This window comes from Anopheles maculipalpis, chromosome 2RL (genome assembly GCF_943734695.1).
Source record: "Anopheles maculipalpis chromosome 2RL, idAnoMacuDA_375_x, whole genome shotgun sequence".
NCBI classification, from domain to species: Eukaryota; Metazoa; Arthropoda; class Insecta; order Diptera; family Culicidae; genus Anopheles; species Anopheles maculipalpis.
The window spans coordinates 80,430,033-80,448,952 of record NC_064871.1 but is presented as its reverse complement, the minus strand read 5'-3'; the positions used below and the strand labels follow the sequence as shown (position 1 = coordinate 80,448,952).

Here is an 18,920-nt window from a genome sequence, read left to right as displayed (position 1 = left end):
GGTCTAAGTTTCTGATAGAGAGTCGGGTTTACTTATACGCGTCTGTAGGTGTTATGTGAAGTTACTTGTTACTTGAGATCGAAATCGCAATCTTCAAGCATAGTTCTCGTTTCTGGCCTTAATCAGACAAGTGCCGTTTCGCATGTACAATCTCGAATGTAAACCTTTCTTATCACCATTTTTCAAATCCGATTACCTTTCCCTCTCTGATTATGTTCCTAACAGCAAAATATTGCATTCCATACGACGGGGCATCCATAATAACTAGTCGGTGCCGCCAATAAGGTGTAACTTTGCAACATCGATCGTAACACGCCGATAGCAACGCGGGTAGATTAACGAACAGTGCCGGGTGAGAGCCACCTGAGAAAAATGCTTATAATTTTCCCATCAACCGAATGAGCTAGTTTTGTTAATTCGATTCTGATAAATTAGATTGTGCAGCGCCGATTAATACCCTACCGGCGATGGAAACGCTGCCATCATGAGGTGGTACTAATTTTAGGGTGAAAGAAACTCTTGAGTGCTTGTTGCGCATTCGCTTTCCAGCACAGAAAGGGTCGTCTGTTCTGAATTTATTGTGTGTGGACGCTGCAGTGTAAAGGTAAAGTCGTATCTTACTGTAAGTCAAACACTGGACGGTTAACTGGACGTTAAGGTGCCTATTATTGATCCCAGGCGTGCTACTGCCATTTGCCTAAGAACCAACATATTTTTCATTATGAAAAGTTTCCTTTAATTTCTATCCTGCTACATTTTCTGTAAAAGGAACGATGGTGGGCAGTTATAAAACAAAATAATTCCGATGCATTAATCTTACCCTCATCGCATCTTTAAAGTGTTGCCGATAAAGCTTCCTATTAATCTTTCTGCACCATTTCTGCACGAGCAGGTACGCTTCGACATGTTTATATCTGCAGGGCGCGCACCAGAAGTGATTGCTTAATTTGTTTGCAATTATGTCGATCCGCGTCAGTCAACTTCATTCGGCCGGAATCCACCCGCTTTGTCAAATAACTGCCAGGCAGATCGAATCCTTGCCGCAGATCGCAATCGAACGTCTCCGCAGGGTGCATTATCCATCATGAACTATCCCGATCAAGACAGTTCAATGGAAGATCTAGGTTTTGTCGCGTGAATAAATCTTCGTGTGCGTTTCGTGTTTAATCCTTCCACTTGCCTTGGGTGTAATGATCGATTTTTCACTCCCGGAAGGGATTGATCGTTATCATCGGTCGGTTAGGTCGCCATAACCAGCAAGCTGAACGTGGCCTACACTCATTGCGATACGTCAAGAGCAAGATGCGTGAGCAAAAGGTTCATTTAAATTTACGCACGCTATCACTGTGTCTCTGTCCTGGTACGGTTTGCTGTGAGAGATGTCTTCCGGTGTGCATCGAGACGTGAATGGTATGATCTCGAGCAGAGAAAATCGATTTTCAGATTTTTTTGTCACTTGAGGTACTAAAAAGATTCGCATCAAGATTCAATACTACTGATAGATGAATAAAAACTTGAATGATTTGTTTTTATATCAAATATTAGCGCTGAAATATACTCACCTAGAAAATTTAATTCAAATATTTAAGGTTTCATCACTTATTGAACATTTCATTAAAAATTCAAATAACATGCTCAGCTAACCGTGCAAAAATTAGTGAAGATTGTTTTCTTATAAGCCAGCTCATGAATATTGCATTGTAATTCATTTATTTGTGATCGACATTTTGTGAAATTAATGCTCTCAAGCTACGACAAAAAGCATGAACAGGTCAGATTTCATGCCACAAAACGCTGAGCAATGCTAGGTGAAGCAGCGTGATAGAATCCTGTCCCTACTGATTTAGAACCTGACAAGCTACGTGGTGCCTTTGCACGAAAAATTGTCTTCAGGCAACGAAAAATTGCTTTGACGTTCCTTTGACGATTTTCTGGCGCAACATACTTCAATTTGTGGGACAAACAACACCGACCAGAGACAAGTTGATTGGGTTCTCTTGCTGTCTGAAGCCTTACGAATTGTTCGATCGTCTTGTGCACATTTCCATAAGGTGTTGTTGCATTCCCTGCAAGAAAACATTCTTTTCCCGCAACATGTTTTGTGGCATGTTTTGGCCAAAGACAACCGGCGCAATGTCTTAATTCGATGCAGGAAACATTCATGACGGTCCTGTCTCCACCATCATCGAATGCAGGAAGGCTTTGTAGCGCAAACACCTTTCGAATACGAAGGCGGGCACATTCTTCATTGCGAGCGATTGAGTTGTAAGGTGTTTTGTCTTAATGTCCATCACAATGTCCCGCGAGTGTAGCCCAGGCTCATGGTACCAATTATTCAATCCAGAGTGCCTAGAGGCGATAGCGTGAGGCGTGTTGAAAAGCGATCCAGAGAAGAAAAATTGGACAAAATGCCTCAAAATATGTCCAAAGAATATGCTCCATTGCTGTCTTTGCTTGACAAGTCGTGGGTATGCGTCTGCGTGACTTTGGGATGGAGATCGTTCCAAATCAATGCAATGACCTACATTAGTTCATCGATCCGAATGTATGGACGCATCTTTTCTGTGGGTCTGGCGAGCACCAAGTGCGTTACTTCGCTCGAGTGAAGATCAATGCACGTGCTGGACGTGATCCGCTCCGTCTTGTATCGTTTAAAAGCGTACAAACCGCCCATTCAACGCTAATTGCATAAGCCTGTTCTATGCATAAGTCCCTTTCTCCGGCGATGCATTATCCGTACGGATGGCGTTCGCTATGATGGACAACTACCAGCAGGATAGTTTTTAGTCAGAATCTCTCTGGTCGCCGCCCGGTGGGTAAAGTTCGTGATATCGATGCAAACCGATCAACCTAATCGTCACTCGGATCGGTGTTCGAGCATGATGGCGATGGCCGGGAGGCGATCAACACCAGTACGGTTCCCTGGCCATGTTCTGTTGTGGATCGGCGATGGACGGTTTTTTCGAAACGGTTGCTGGAGGCTGGACGGAGTATCGTCGTCGTTATTCATTTATCGCCCGCTGCCGATCGCTCACCACACAAGGAAAAGTGCATTTTGTGTGTGAATGTTGAGGTTGTTTCAAACGGTCTGTTAAATTCCTGAAGGGGTTGGTAGAGTTTTTTAGAAACTGAAATTTTCTACATAAGTAATCAGACTTCTTTAAAACAAATCTAGTATTTTGAATTAACACTCTTTAAATTTGCAATAATGCCTAACAACTCTATCCAAAAGATTGAACCATCAGAGTTCCAAAGAGGCATAGTACACGTCGAAGCGGTTCTGACGCCTTTTTCCATGAGTTAAATTTCCCTTCTTACTCATCTTGCCCTCAGTTGTTGCAACCTGCTTAGTTACAAAGTTTTCTGCAGCATCATTCAACAGCTTTCTGTCCGTCGAGTTGGTTACAATATCAGTAAAGCAACGATGCATTAACGTTCATCCACAGTGCGGCACGGTAAGGCGAGGCGGTCGAAACAGAGGATGATGTGCGCACAGAGTCGTTGGAAGACACTTGATCGCGTGCTGAAATTACCCGTAACTAAAGCTAAATCGTTTCCTGCTGCCATACCACGCTGCATACCGAACGCGTTTGTTGATCCGCTTGGTCCTTACCCGGGAGACCTGTCAATTGTCTGGAAGCATATTTATTGGCGTTGAAAAGGGAATATTGACTGGACGTTCGGAGGACTCCGTATCCAAGGGTTTGGTGCCTCCTTTGCAGAAGATGATGGGAGAATGGAACTCACAGTGGGATAAATTTTAGTTAAAGTTGGTTAGGTAAGTGGTGAAGATAAGAATTTTGTAATATCTGCTGTCAAGTTTTGTAACGGAAGGAACACTTACATTAAAATAGTTGTTACTCTTCTCCAAGCAAGTTGTGATTCCTGAGGTTTAATCTTATCGAAAGGTGTTGCGCCCTATACCAAAATTATGTCACCAAGCAGCCAGCGATAAGAATATTATTTAAATGTTTGCTTAGTGGTTGGTGTTGGTGTATTTTATGATCTAATTTGAAATTTAAGTAAGAGTGTACCAGCCCACTGTTCAAAAATGGCAAAATGTTCTTCGGACACGTTTCGATCCGTCCATGAAACGAAAGTGGCATTCGCATGCACCACAAAAAAAACCGATCTTCACGATGCCGCCTCCTATCGAAGACTATTCTCCGCTCCGTGCAGGCCCCTAAAGGCAGCGAAGGTATTCGCACATTCAAAATGCGCCTCCTCCTGAATGACTAAACGCAACGGAAGCCACAATACTGTTAACGGTGGAGGTCGGAGGGTTTGTAGTTGAGGGTGTGCAAGATTTCACCACCCTTGCTTTATACTACCCTGCACGTACCGCCCCGAAGGCAAAACGGTAAAAGTTCACTTGCATGACCGTAAGGCAAACGAAAACGTAAACGAAACGAATGCGAAACTCCTACGTTGTTTGGGAAGACGGAATTTTGCACGACACACACACACACGATCGGTAGATCGGTCGACCAAAACGAAACAAATCGGACTAAATTGACATTTTGACTTATGTTTCGGTACCGCCGTTGCCACAGCACGGTACCCTCACCAAGCGATCCTACAAGGTGAACGTCTGTGGAGTGAAAAGTCTGCTGGTCATCTCGTGCACCGTGGCGTCACCGCATTCCAGGCGCGATTGGAATCAAACGAAAAAATGCGATTGAGATTCCATTTGGTGGATTGTGTCGTATCGCGCCTTGATGTCAACCGGGAAGGTTGGATAGAGATCTTGTACGCGATCATGGACCGCTCGATCGATGCCGTTGGACGAATGCGCGATTTATTTCTTAATTAAATTGCGACATTTCTTCACCAGCAACGACGGGGTCGATTTGGTCGAAAGTACGTTGTCCATTGTTGGTGACAAGTTTATCTCTTGCCGGCAAACAGTCGACGGTTCAATGTGTAGCGAAACAGTCACAGTACTGTAAAGCCCGATCGTTCTAGCGTGATATATGTTTGTTTCTTATGGATAATTATTGGTTGGTCGTTTTCGGTGGGTTAGAGTGTGTTTTGTGTGGTGTTTGGAAATTAATTGCACTAACCATACACGCTGGAACAAGCTGATCCAATCAATGTTCTTGATTGGATCGTTTAAGATTAAGGTAAGATCATCATCCTCGACTATACAACGAATGCCACTTTGCCGCCACTCGCTTTGCAAGATTTTTGCACGAAACGAACTGTTACAAATCACGCTACTAACCAGTACCTAACCAGATCAAAGTTCAGTGCTTTGCAATGTCTGAAGAATTCTCATTACCACTTGTAATCCATCTCCTATTCACGGGCTATGATCGATAGATTTTCATATAATAAACACTTTAACGAAGGATCCCATTTGAATCTGGGTCAAGTGTGCCAATTCCAACCTAGCGCTGTACCTTCACATCCACACGTTGAAGTAGCAAGCGTCACGAGCAGTAACAGTGGTAGCTAACCATTGCCCGTACCAGCCGTACCGATGTAATCGATTGAGTATTTTTGGAAAAACACTCGCAATCTTTTTGCACCACCGGTCATTTATCTTTGCATATTTTTTCACACTTTAGCACCGTGGCCAAATCCGCCACAAAACCCCCTGCCCATTCCGATGGCAATCTGGGCGGTACCGAAAAACGATCTATTTATAATCCTTCCACAACAGGATACGCCCTCCAGCTTTTACGGGTGGTTGTGATTTTGTTTGCAATGTGAGCCTTCATTAATCTCGACTCGTAACAAACGACAACAGTGAACGAAAAAAAATATAAATGTCCGTAAAACCGCACACCGATCATGACCGTTTCGGGCGATATCATTCCCTTTTTTCCGTGCGCAATTCGCAACAATGTAGCGCAATGATTCCGAGGTCGAGTGAGTTTGTACCGCACATACCCATCGGAAAGCACGTGGACTACGTTGGTCTGACCTGAAGTTTAAAAGAATGATTGCTAGATTGCCGTCGGTGATCCTCGTTTGAACCTGGCAAACGCAAAAAAGAGTACGATCAAATCAACTACCGTACTGCTTGTGGGCCTGCGCGTTCTGGCAAACCTTTCCGTACCCTCGGCGATGCGGCGAAAACACTGGAAAGGTTGGACACTGAAAAATGAGCATAATCGGGGAAAATATTGTTTGCTAATTGTAAGACGATAGCCTTGTTTGCGGGTCCCAAAGCCCTTCGCGCACACGGGGAAAGCAAGGTTCTCCTGCTTAGCTGAGCCAGGGGATTTAGGTTCCGAGTGACAAATCTGCTGATAAAACATCAGCTTCGGGCGAGTCTGGGAGGCGCACAAGGAAAGGTGTGTCAAGCGTGTACTTAGAAGCTTAATTCCTGCGTTGTGGCACTGCGTGTACTTAGGTGTCGCTTGACATTCCAACTGACAGACGGCACCGTGTGGAATTACGGCCGTGCGCACAGTTGATGCCAAAAACCTCCCAATACAGGCACGGGAACTCAATCGCCAGATGACAGCGAACGATAAATCTATCCCCTTTTTTGTGCTCGATTATTGGAGACGTACGCGACGCGGGAATGGCCCACGCAAATCAGCTAGCACGTGGCCGTCTGTTGGATGCATTTCCATTCTTGATCATGTGACTGTTGGAGTCGAAAAGGCGTTACTGAGCCGTGCGTACGTTATCGCGCGTCAGTCATTCGCGTCTATCTTGGTTCTTCAGAAGCGATTCACGTTTTCCTTGCACCCTGGGATACCACCCGCCCGTTGGTCAGGATGCGGATCGCAACTCGCAACAGCTCGATGACAGAAATACGATTATTCTGATGTGATCCAGGCGCCATGGACACGATGGACTCTGTAGTTGTTGGTGTGTTGTGTGATGTTGATTTTCATAATTTTCAATCTATATGTATAGACCTAACAGAAGAGCGCGTGGGCCTTTGTCTGGCGAGTCGTACCACCAGTCATCATCAAGCGACGATTTATGCTATTGATGTTCGGTTATGCAATAAAGTTGTCCGGGGCAAAGCAGAGGCATCGACAGCGAGCGAGAGACGTGCTAGGAGTTTATTGCAAAATTTGTCTGCTATGTCTGGACGGAGCTCCCCAAGAATCGACACGAAATACCACGAAAAAGAGGAAGAACATTCATTGCTGATCCACCTGGGCTTAGGGACATCTAACCCCATTATCTCACATCCACATGTCGATGCTGTCAAATTACGATCGGCCACGGGATGTCGCGCCCTCTTTCTATCGATCGGGACCCACATTAATGCCAACGTTTCGATAGCCATCGTCTAGGGACGTCTAATGAATAATCGATGGCGTTAAGATAATCCCTTATATGAGCTCATTCGCGTCAACTCTCGCGGCAGCTTGTTTGCTTTGGTCGCTTATCCCCGGGAAATCGGGGCTCCTTCTCTAAACGCCTCCATGCCATACTTTTCTTCCCTGTTTCACCAGCAACGGATGACAAGTGTGATTGTCACTGTTTTACAGTGCCGCCGACACTATCGGGCCGATCTGTTATCGTACAGCAGCACCGTAATCTCGGCCATCGGGTCCGAGGGGAGTCGAGTTAATGTGGCCGCTTAAAAAGGCCTTTCACAGCATTTCTCCTGCTAAAAGGTGAGGCTGGCGTTAACGATCGTGTCGGTCAAGGCTTGCGAGGTTCATGCTTACTATTTTAAGCTCTATAGGTCTTTTCTGGTTTAAGTAGGAATAATCTTAACAATTAAAGAGTTTCTGTTTTAAGACTTACATCATTTGGGAATAAGTTCAGCAGCTTACTGAATCATGATTTACGACTCGTGCGATGTAAGTAAATAGCGTGTCAGTTAATTTTCCTCACTGCAGAAAACAACCTAAAAAAAATCTCAACTCGCCCTTCAAACAGAGGAAGTCCGTCTGATCTGATGATCTCGTTTCAAATCTAGAGCAAGCAGAACCGACGATCGGAACAAAGTGATCACCTGGCAAATAATAGTGACAAGCGCATATCACAAGACACAAGAGGTCGCGTGTAAGGAAGCTGACCAACATAAATAATAATTAAATAAGTAATCAATTAGTGCGCGTGAACGCGTCCGGACACTATGGCAATGGACATGTCCGAGGTGACATGTGATTTATTGGATTTTTCAACTCCCTCACCAGGCGCACCAGGCCCAGACCCAGTGTGTATGCCCGAGGGCGTTGAAATGTACCTCACCTGGATGACTAAATGCAGCGACATTTCCTTGTGAGCATAATCGCAGCCCTCCACAAACTGCCAGGTTAACCAGAAAAAAAACGCGATCCGTTCCGACCCGTGTGGACGACGTGTGGCGTGCCGTGAGCGATAGATTTATAGGGAGGGTGATTAATTCGTGAGTGGATTGTAATTTATCGTTACCCAAACTTGGTACCGAGATCAGTACGAAAGACTTCGTTTATGTATCGGTGTTTCTAAAACATTGCTACGGATTAATTGCATTATTCGTCTAAAGGGGAGATCCGAAATGTCTCAGAATGCAACCTCAGCAGTGGTTGCAGAACAAACACCTTTAGATTTCACCTCACTCCGATGAGCAATGATAACTGCACAAAAGCTCATTGGAAGCTGTTCGTGTTACGAGCATTATAATGGCTAGCGATATGGAATAATGAGTTATTAATTTGGTTTAAGCACGAAAGCCTCATTTCGAAAAATGGTTCCATTGATTTCCTCATTTCTCAACATGACGCCACAATACAATTGCAGGGTAATAAAGGACTTTATGGGACGAGGTTTATCATATTCGATGGAGGGATATTATCAAATGGCGTAAACAAATGCGAGTATCATAACTGGACAGAAAAGAAAAAGGAATGTTTATTTGGCAAATGCCTTGAAAGTCTCCAAACTCTCTGTTTGATAATTAAATGATCAATTTTAACAAACAGAGGTGATACAATCCGCAGAAACATTGGTTCTTTCGGTACTGTGCAAACAATTCCCAATTCTCGTCAGCATGCGATCAATTAGACTCGATTTTCAACGTAGTCCTAGTCCATATTCCCTGCAGCTCCCAAGTATCGCTGCCAGCTAGGAATGTTGATGCAATTTGATACAAAAACCCCCAACGTAGTTCGGCGGGAGTAATGTAATAGATTTATTAGCGTATTGATTTATTTATTCTTTCTGTCCACACCATATGGGTGTCTGGAGTGTCCACGGGCGAGGCTTCGCAAGAGACCTCAAGGAGAGTCATTCGAGAAAAATTCACCCAACGCTCGTCGGAACTCTCCAACAATTGAATAAAGTCATGAGTCCTCCCGAGGGCACTCCAATAATCGTTCCATTCGCCCATTTGGCCGTTGGGTTCACCGCGAAATCAATCGAACTGACCGCTCCTACGGTCGAGATGTAATGGGTTCGTATCATTGTCGGTGCGACGTGACGTGTGTACATTACGGTTTTGATTTATTGGGACAGTTACATCCATTAAATTGACTTCAACAACTCGTTTTACCGGCTGGTTTGGAGTAGCATACGAAAGAATTTGCATAAAGCGATAGCAGCAGGGAACTCGTCCGATATCTTCCAGCAGCGGATGTGGATCCGTCGTAGCAGCATCTCGGTGTATCGGCATTGCATCTGGTTTGGTCGTTCGGACGGATGATGGTGGACGGTTAAATTGCATATGGAATCGCGCTTCTTGTTGCTCTAAAATCACACCAACGAGAGCATTAACTTGTGGATGATCTTGATCATGGTTGGATGCGATCTCCTCGTATGGAAGCAAGCAATGTATGCAAAAATGTGCGTTGAAAGTGGATTATTGACAAATTTACTTCTATCATCGAATCACCATCACAATAAATGCAGTTAAATCATGATCACAAAACAACCTTCCTGTACAAGGCATGCACACAGAAGCATTGTTTGTTCTGTCACACAACCGATCGCGCACGATTGATCGTGCTGATGTTATTTATTGTTTTGCCTCCATTATGCATCGAAAAGATCAAACACATTCCGACCAATAAATATCTTGCCATGTAAGCCACCGGCCAGCGACAGATTGCCCACCACAGCAGCAGCCTCTACGGATATTGATACAGATCATGCCGGGTATTATAAATTACGCCCCGATTTACGATTGTTTCAGTAATCCATCACAATGTGAACCATGGTTTAGAGCTTTTCGGGACGTCGGATATCAACTGTCAACTTGTGGAGTCAAACTACACCGTGCTCCACAATCTGATCTGCACGGCAGGAGGGAAAATCGTGAAATTTGTCCTCACCCCTCATTAGTCATGTGGACGCTGCCTGTGGTCCGGCAGATCGGGGCGTACTCCTATTTCCAGCATCAGATTTGAGGTAGGACCATATTGGGATCCCTTGAAGGCTCGTTCCCGTCCTCGGATCGCCCTGTCACACGTGTGTCTGTGGACATATTATAAATATTCAAATTATTCATGCTGCGCTTTTAGTCACAATTTTGCACGGAGTAATCGATTGCGATTGCAGGCGCTCGATTTGGGGGCGGTGGTCCAAGACCTATAGCCGACGCCACTCTGCATCTTCCCGAAAGCCATTTGACCAGTGCCTGCACGTCCATTCACGGGGTTATCAGCAAATTGTTTGAGCAAGTATCGACAACCAGAAGCCACCAGAAGCGGGAGTTGTGACCAGCGGACCGGACTGCGGGACTAAACGCCACCCTGAGCAAGGGCCAACTCGAGAAGACCAAGACCACCGGGTGGAATAAGTTTAGTTTAGTGCAGGCGCACCAAACCCTTAATCAAGCATTCAGATGCATATTTAAAAATGCTCCGGTTTTCGCGTGCAACAGAAGCTTGGTGCAAGATCGCTGTGTGCTCGAGTGCGTTTTTTGTTTACGGAGTTTACGAGGCTTCGGATTGGAGTTTTCTTTTCTGACCATAAAATTATGATATGCTAATTTTACTGGTTGTGTGACCTTACGGTTTATTAGTGTTGATCTAATATTTTTTGAAGCCTTTGAAGCTTATGAACTGTCCTTCAATCGCCATGTAGGTTGGTTATGAGTTTCTATAATTACTTTTAGTTGAAGATTAATGCTTCTAGGTACTTTGGATTATCATATGAAGAGTGCAGTTCAATTTGAAATAAATTGAAAGTTTGGTAGCAGTTTTTTGCATGTAACTAGATTCCTTTTGTCAAGCTGCACAATATATTTAATGTTTGTTTAATACATAACGACGATATTTAGAGGAGATGATTGTACCTTTCGATTTAAATTTAATTCCCTATCACAGATGCTGTATCATGATTCATGAAAGATAAATTTAATTGCTAAGAGTCCGTATAACACTAAAGCTTTCAAGATATATTGAGCAACATTTTATGCAAAAAAAATCATCAAACAGATAAGAAAATTCAGTTGAGAGTAATTTGCTGTTTTGAACAAAACTTTGTCTTCAATCTTAAAAAAATACATAATTATTTTGAACAAAAATTGACATTCAATTGACAAATTTTTCAACCCTTCCTCTCTTCTTAGACTGTATGACTCGAGACATAAATTTACACCCACCAGTAATCTTTTTTCACTCCACATTTATCCAAACACATTTGCAACCCAGCCTTAAACGTCACGATCGATCGTTCATGTTCAACACTAAACACGTCTTCTCTGGACTACCGCTTCGGCACGACGATGACACAACGTTTCGCTGACCTCTCTTACACGCGATTGTCACCCTCCACAACGCCGGTAGTCGGACGAATCCTTCTTCTTGTCGGTGCCACCGTGCACGCTACATCAGACAACCTGAGGCGAGCACGTGCGGAAATCATGTAATGACAACGACAGACCGAAACGATCGTCGGACTGTGGACCTTCCCTGGTGGACGCATCATTGGTGCCTCTTGCCTCGTGGAAGTCTTCGGGCTAACATGTGCCGACATTAAAATGTTCTTAGTTCCAGGAATGAATCGGCAAAAGCAACAGGAAGGGAAAAATGTGTACGAAACTGCATTGGTTGTTTAATTGGTTGTTCCACGGGGATGTTTACTTGTGTGATTGGATGATTCCAAGGGACGAGCGATTTGTTTTCTTAGTGTGGCTAACCATTCGGATTAGACAAAGTTTAACTTACAGAATTTGAAATAAACTTAGAGAACGATATAAGTTAGACTGATTGCGTAGCTGTTGGCGCCTATAATAAGCCTCCTGTTTGTCTTTACACCAGTAAAACATTCCTGTCCACATACAAGTGTCATCATTTGCTCCCTAGCCGTCATTCCACACGGTGTAGCTCTGTATTGCGAAGCAAATCATAAATGTTGCCTGTCACAATCCTTTCTAGCTCCAGCTGTCGCCAGCATCCAGAAACGACATGGTATGCACATGACGTGCCCACACAATTTAAGAGAAGCAAACCATTACAACGAACCACAACGACGCACAGGTACACCACATTGCACAAGTGGTGCACATAAAATACTAATTTAATTATTATCACTTCGACTATTATCAGTCATTATGGATGCTTTCGGTATCTGGGGCTTAATTACCGTTAAATGTCTTAATTATCGCTGGCTAGGGCAACCTACCAACGTAGCCAACAACCTTATAGCCGCCATGTTGATGTGGTGTAGGTTGTTTACTGCTGACGCAGAATGCCTTAGGAGAACACTCATTTTCCAAAGAACTTGTCGCTGTCTCTTGAAACCGGCAAGAGAATACGTAGAATTATTGTTCGTTCGAAAGTTTGTTGCCTGACTTCTGCTTCTTCTTTTTCTCAAGAATCGCTTTGGGTCATACTATCACGCAGTTTTGCTCCAGAGCAGTGATGCATGGTCGCCTTGGGAATGGGATCCATGAGCTACAATCAGAGGTCCATATTAGGTAATAACGTGTTAATTATTTAATGACACATTGCCTAAACATTCCATGCTCTCCATTGCGTACGATCCATTCTCGCATGAAGTGATAATTATCGCATGATCCTCAAGGTCTGGCGCCTTCCACGAGCGCCCTGCGACGGACATGAACAGGAAGCTCGTTATGTACCACGCGTGCAACCTGTTGTGCTGTGTCACCCATTCGTCGGGACAACTCCAGTGCGATTACATTCTGTGAGGATCCCTCGCCCCCGTCGTTCTCCATGCACAAGCTCGATCGCGGACATTTATAATAATATGTCCCCAAATCGCTGCTACGTGATTATTGTGGATCTACCGACTATCCTAAGCACGTACATCGAGGTTCCGGTTCCACCTTGGGTGGAGATACCTTTGACTTCAAAGGACTTGCTGCCGGGAACGTAAGCCAAACAAACATCTTAAGCCAGCGGATTCGAGGAAACCTCCAAGGAGGCAATATTCCGATAATATCCACAATTAAGTGAAAAAGAAAATGCACATTAATATAATGCATGATTTATTGCAAAAAATACCCGCCGTGTGCCCTTGCATCAGTTGCACCGTATTAAAGTTAAGTGTTATTTATGGTCCAATTCGACTACTTTTGTAATATTTCTCCTCTTTGCACTGGAGCCGTTGATGCTGAGGAGAGTGAAAAAGATAGCTGGAATGCATGGTACATTCCTAGGGACCTTACACTCCAAACGCACAGGTTGGGAAATGGAAATGCCTTCCCTTTCCTCGATGTACGATCCCTATCGTGTTCTGTTCATGTGGTGGAGTATGTGGCGAGCACGGTCCACCGCAAGATTTATGGACGTCCGTTGGAAAAAGACGAAAATCCACCTCAACCGACCGGGAAGACGCGATTGAGTCAACGAAAAAATAAACCCTACACCGAGGATAAAGCAATAAAAATCGCTCCGTTGATAAAATATTTGCTAAGCAGTGCGTGGAGCACAAGAAGGAAGCGAAGGTACTCGTCAAGAAATGGTGGCGAAGATTAACTTTATATGAAGCTCTATTAAGAGACGATCACCAATAGGAGCATAACCACTTAACATTAAGCGTTCGCGAACAGAGACATCAGGGCCCATTTCGACGGATGATCGAGGTTGCTTGTGAAGGTGACGTGATGTTTGCATGGACGCACTGCAACAATTCGTGACGATGTAGAGTACACGGAGCAAGAAAATACTTAAAGGTGGTGACAAAACATCAAACACGTTAATCATCTGCTTCTAGCAAAAGAAAGAGTCCAACAGCTTAATCAATCATCAACCATTCTTGGATCTAGAGGATCAATCATCCAGATCACATCTTCGCAATTGAATTATATCCCTGCCATAATTTTTTTTTTTTCATAAGAACATAATCTATATCGACATCATCATCATCATTACGACGTGTCCTAACAAATGTTTGAAGAATGGATAAGCACAGCGTTCGTTTTTTTCACGCCATTTCCGTTGCATTTGTTCACCCATTTCGAAGAAATCCCAACAAAATAACTACTCGCCCGTGGCTCATGATTTATGGTGTCACATTTGTCTCTACATCCGCTATTTTCAGCATCGATTGGCGTTCGTTTGCCATATCTTGCCTGTGCGGTGGGCGCTTGCGATAGGGTAAACGGTATGATTTAGTGTCAACTGTTGCACGTCCTGACTTTGATGCCATTAATTGTCCTCCTGGCTTGAAGAGCAAGAGGAAAAGCTGGACGCACACTTGCACTAGCCTATCCCGCAATGATGTCCTCTTGCACTGGCCAGGCAAAGATGCTGATGAGTTATGGCTGGTAGAATGTTTTATTTGATCGAAGTCGGGTCACATAACATAACAATTGCGTTTTACTGCGTGCAATTATGATGCGAATGTCACGACGTTCAATGATTAATGCGCGAATACGATAAAATATCACCGAAGAGACGTGAAGGGCTCCACAACAGAACAATTACAAGCAGAGCAATGCTCCACGCTCACCATATCAGCTAGAACATAACCTCAAAACACAAGACGTCCTAGCTTTTCCGCCATTTTTATCACTATCACCTGGCTCGCGCATGCGGAACCGGTCCATCCTATAAACTTGTACGACCAGCTGCCGGACATCAGTCCACGGCTTGGCTCGTAAAACCAGATAAAAATTGGATCGGTGGGTCAATATCGTGACCTGCAGTAGGCTTTGGGCGTGGGCGGAAGTAGCAATGTTTCGTGCCTACCAGATCACATCGCCACTGCCGCTGCCTTTACGGGCTCCACGCGTTCTGCACATACACTTTCCAATATTGAATGCAAACCCCAGAGCATCAGTTGCTTCTGTCAAGTGTGCTGTACTCCGCCAAGTGCCGCCTGAATGTCCGTGGTCTTGTGGTGAGCGCGATGTTGTACCTGTTGCTGATCCTTCATCAGCGATACGATCCGCGCCCAACGAATCGCGCTCGCTGGACGTCTTTTGGCACGATACAGGAGGAACAAAAAATTGCGAACAACCACAGCTAGAAAGCATCGGTACAGGGCAACGGAAACGAATCAATGCCGCACGTACCGACCAGCACAAACTCGGGTGGTAAGTTGGTTCGATAAGTAGATATTTTCATCATACACATCCTTCGATAAAGGGTTTGTAATTAAATGGCAGTCTTTTGCGTCCCAAGCCTCCAACAGTGCGTTGTTGCGGTTTTTAAGGCTCCCTTGTGATTGGAATTGAATTATAGTCGAGTTTAATTTAATACATCATTAGCTATTCGTCCCTTCGTTCGCCGTACAATATGATTAAAAGGAAATTTCACTACATAATAACTCCCATTTCTTGGGTCCGAATCGGAAACTGGTTCACCAGCAGACGCTTCAAAGGCGGACCGATATTTATCTTCGTGCTTCCTATCGATTCGTGATGGCTCAATCTAAATCAATCAAGATCAAGCGTTTCGCGCGCCCAGCAAACGAACGGGATGGGAAGATCCCATGACCGATCGATCACGTATCGAACACTACCAGGACCACAGCGCTGCACACGAGCGAGCATCCGAACAGCCACCACCCCACATCGACTGCGCCGGTAAACCTGTTCCTCGGAATCGATTGATTCCATTTCGAAAAACCGCTCCCGGGAGCATAGCTCGAACATTAAAATCGCGATGAGGAATGCACACACAACAGCAACCAGCGGGGGTATAATGCTGTTTACCGGTATGCTTTATGCGATCTTAACACGCACACCCATAATGTGCGGAAGAATATTAAGCAATAATATGATAGGCAGCCGGCCGGTGTGTTCTGTTGGGCAACGGTTCGTTTTGCCAACCGTTTTGGACGAAACATCGGATCGGTTCGGGGTGAGGCTTTTATGGCTTGTGCTGTGGATTGCTTTTTTGTTGTGATTAATATAAAGTAAGAAACCTCAGGGATCATGTTTCTGTAGAGATCGCACATAAAGACGCCATTGCAACTGATCCGAAGGGTTTATACGCTGCTCGGTTTAGCGTACCGTTTAGCTGTGCGGAACAGTTGCATTTAGAGAAGCTATTTAATAAATCATCAAGCAGCAGAAGCATAAACAGTGACCGAGAACACGTACATTAAGTGCACATGCGTACGGCCCTACATCAGTTTGATTCATCGGAAATCGGTTGGGATGAATCGTTCTCAAACGATCTAGTAACATGCCTTCATCAATCCACCCAAACGAGGTTTGGGGCTTTCTGCTTGATTTTTTTATACTCATTTGAAAAATAATAAATTTCGTTGGCTGGAAATAGAATAATGCACTAGAAAAACTTGTTCCGCTGTCTACTTATATCCATAGATTAAGTGATTCTTCACGGTTCAACCAACAGCATTCATCAAGCAGAAACATACAAGACCCATGCAAATGTAAAACAGCACCATATCGAGTTCAGCAAACCATTAAGGACACACTCGATATCAAACGATCGATTTAGAGCCAGAGTTTGGTTGTGCACACACGCCCCGACAAAGCTCCATCCCGTGAGACTCCCGCAGTTTCCTTATCTCGGTGCCTGCAAGTGTGTAGGTGGAAAACGGCTTGTCTTCATTTCCCTTTGCGCTTTGTGCAATTATTTATGTCTCTAATTTAATTACCTACTCGCATTCGATGTCTCTTCACATCCACAACGGGGTTTCGGATCGCTCCTAGCTCGTACCTCAGCGCATTGCCTTGAAGAAAACTCGAGGCCAGATCGCGATAGGTGGCTTCTTTGTTACGGTTGCACTGGATGCGCGATGCATCCCGTCCACCCAATAGCCCACCGACGACGGACTCACCATCCCGTGGCCTACTGCTACTGGCCGACGATTCACGTTGCAGTTTCTTCCTTTCGCACTTGTTCGTTGGTGAGATGCCGAAGAAGTTCCAAATCGTGAGCGTTTCATCATATCCTACACTCGCTGCGGAGAATAGGCAAGAAAGATAGAATTAATGGATACTTCCGAGTGCAGGGCTTGTCCAGCTCCAACGCGCCCCATACCAAGCTGTTTTCCATCCGGACTCCACAGCAGATGTACGATGACGTCATCGTGATTGTGCATCACATCCACCACACGGTCCATCGAGGCCAGCACCAGTATTTCAGGCGGTTTGTTTGCATCTATCGTCCGGGTGAGATGGAAGAGAAAACAAGGGATTTGATTCAAGGTGCAGGATACAGGAAGGAGCCCATCGATGCCCTTTGCTCCTCGCGCTTTGCTGCTTTATTAAATTTGTATCATTAAAAGCTATGTTGGCTGGAGGAAATTGCTTCCCATTTCGATCTGCCACAGTGGCTTACCCGTGTTCCCCTCAATAGTTTCGATCGCAGAAGAAATGAGCAGTAAAGAGCCGTTCCCTTTCGGTTGTGTCTATCGACGACCCAATGTGTAATGGCCACACGGGACGGGACGGTTTTATGGGGCGGTTGTTAAGAGTTTCTGTACCAATATCAATAATTACGCGAGAGGGCACGGGCTTTTGCGGAGCACTTGATCATTGCGCAGCGCATTGCACAAAATGAGATTTTGAGCTGTTACGGGAACCGGTAGTATGGTGGCTTTAGTAAACAAATCTACACCTGGAACAAGTGGAATATGGACTCTTTGCGGTGAAAGGAAGCCGGAATCGTGGATAGCGAAATCAAATGTGTATCAATATTTCTGATGGAGGGTCATTCGATCACTCGACTAAGATGACTTGGTTCTTACTACTTTGTTGCTGAAGTCCGAGTATTTCTTTGAATCATTTCGCTTATAATGCTCTTCTTGTGTGTGGTGAAAAATTATCAATTTTCTTGGAATAATGTAAGATGATAGAAGATATTAATGTCACTAGTATATTCAAGATTTCTTGTACCAATTCGATGTTTGCTTTTGGTAAGCGTAGAAGACTGCATTTATTAGCAGAAAAATAGGAAGTAGCAATTATAAATTTCTACTAAATCAGCGAAAATATCAACCAAAACAACGACACCTGGCCATGCATGTAAAGATCTACGCTCAGATAATAGAAATCTCGTGCCACCCAGCGCATAGAGCGATGAAAACACCGCCGATAATAAATCAAACATACTGCCAATTGGCACACGCTTCGTGTCGCTAGCACCTCATCGAAGCACATCCCACTTTCGGTGAACCACAGCCAAATCCACATCTTTCTGGTGCCATCTACAACACCGTGCCGGCGATTAATCGCGTAATGACGTTTAATTACTACTTACCCGTGAAGGAGTAGCACACGACCAGCTCGCCGGAAATCTTATTGAACGAAAGCGTCGTCACGATACAATCGCTGTCCTGGCGTCGATAGTACGACACCACCTGGCGGCTCGGAACGTGGTACAGTGCGATCATGATCGGTTCGCTGTCGGCTAATAAAATTAAACATCCTGTTTGAGTGTGCTGGAGTGTCCAAGCAGAAACTCACTCACCGATAACAATCTCATCCTCACGCCACGGATGCCAGTCGAAGAAGGCACACATTGCGCTCGCCCAGCGCGTAATCGGCGTCAGGTGACCACCGTTCCAGTGCCAGATGTAAAGCTGACCAGGATCGTTCGCGGTGGCCATATACCTGTACCTACATT

General features: G+C 44.7%; 3 protein-coding genes across 3 annotated transcripts in view; 1 reads left to right on the top strand and 2 right to left on the bottom strand.

The window, feature by feature from the left end:
- The window catches only part of LOC126567958 (MOXD1 homolog 2-like), a 507,834-nt gene that overhangs the window by 215,717 nt on the left and 273,197 nt on the right, over positions 1-18,920 (top strand). The gene's annotated exons all lie outside the window — the stretch shown is intronic.
- LOC126568598 (probable salivary secreted peptide) overlaps positions 1-18,920 on the bottom strand; it is a 380,437-nt gene that overhangs the window by 288,089 nt on the left and 73,428 nt on the right. The gene's annotated exons all lie outside the window — the stretch shown is intronic.
- On the bottom strand, positions 15,166-18,895 carry LOC126567528 (protein cortex-like). Its single transcript, XM_050223748.1, has 5 exons — positions 18,765-18,895; positions 18,555-18,704; positions 17,334-17,453; positions 17,010-17,253; positions 15,166-15,295 (listed from the first exon to the last, which is right to left on the bottom strand). The coding sequence occupies exons 1-5, from the start codon at positions 18,814-18,816 to the stop codon at positions 15,166-15,168; spliced, it is 696 nt and encodes a 231-aa protein (XP_050079705.1). The 5' UTR covers positions 18,817-18,895.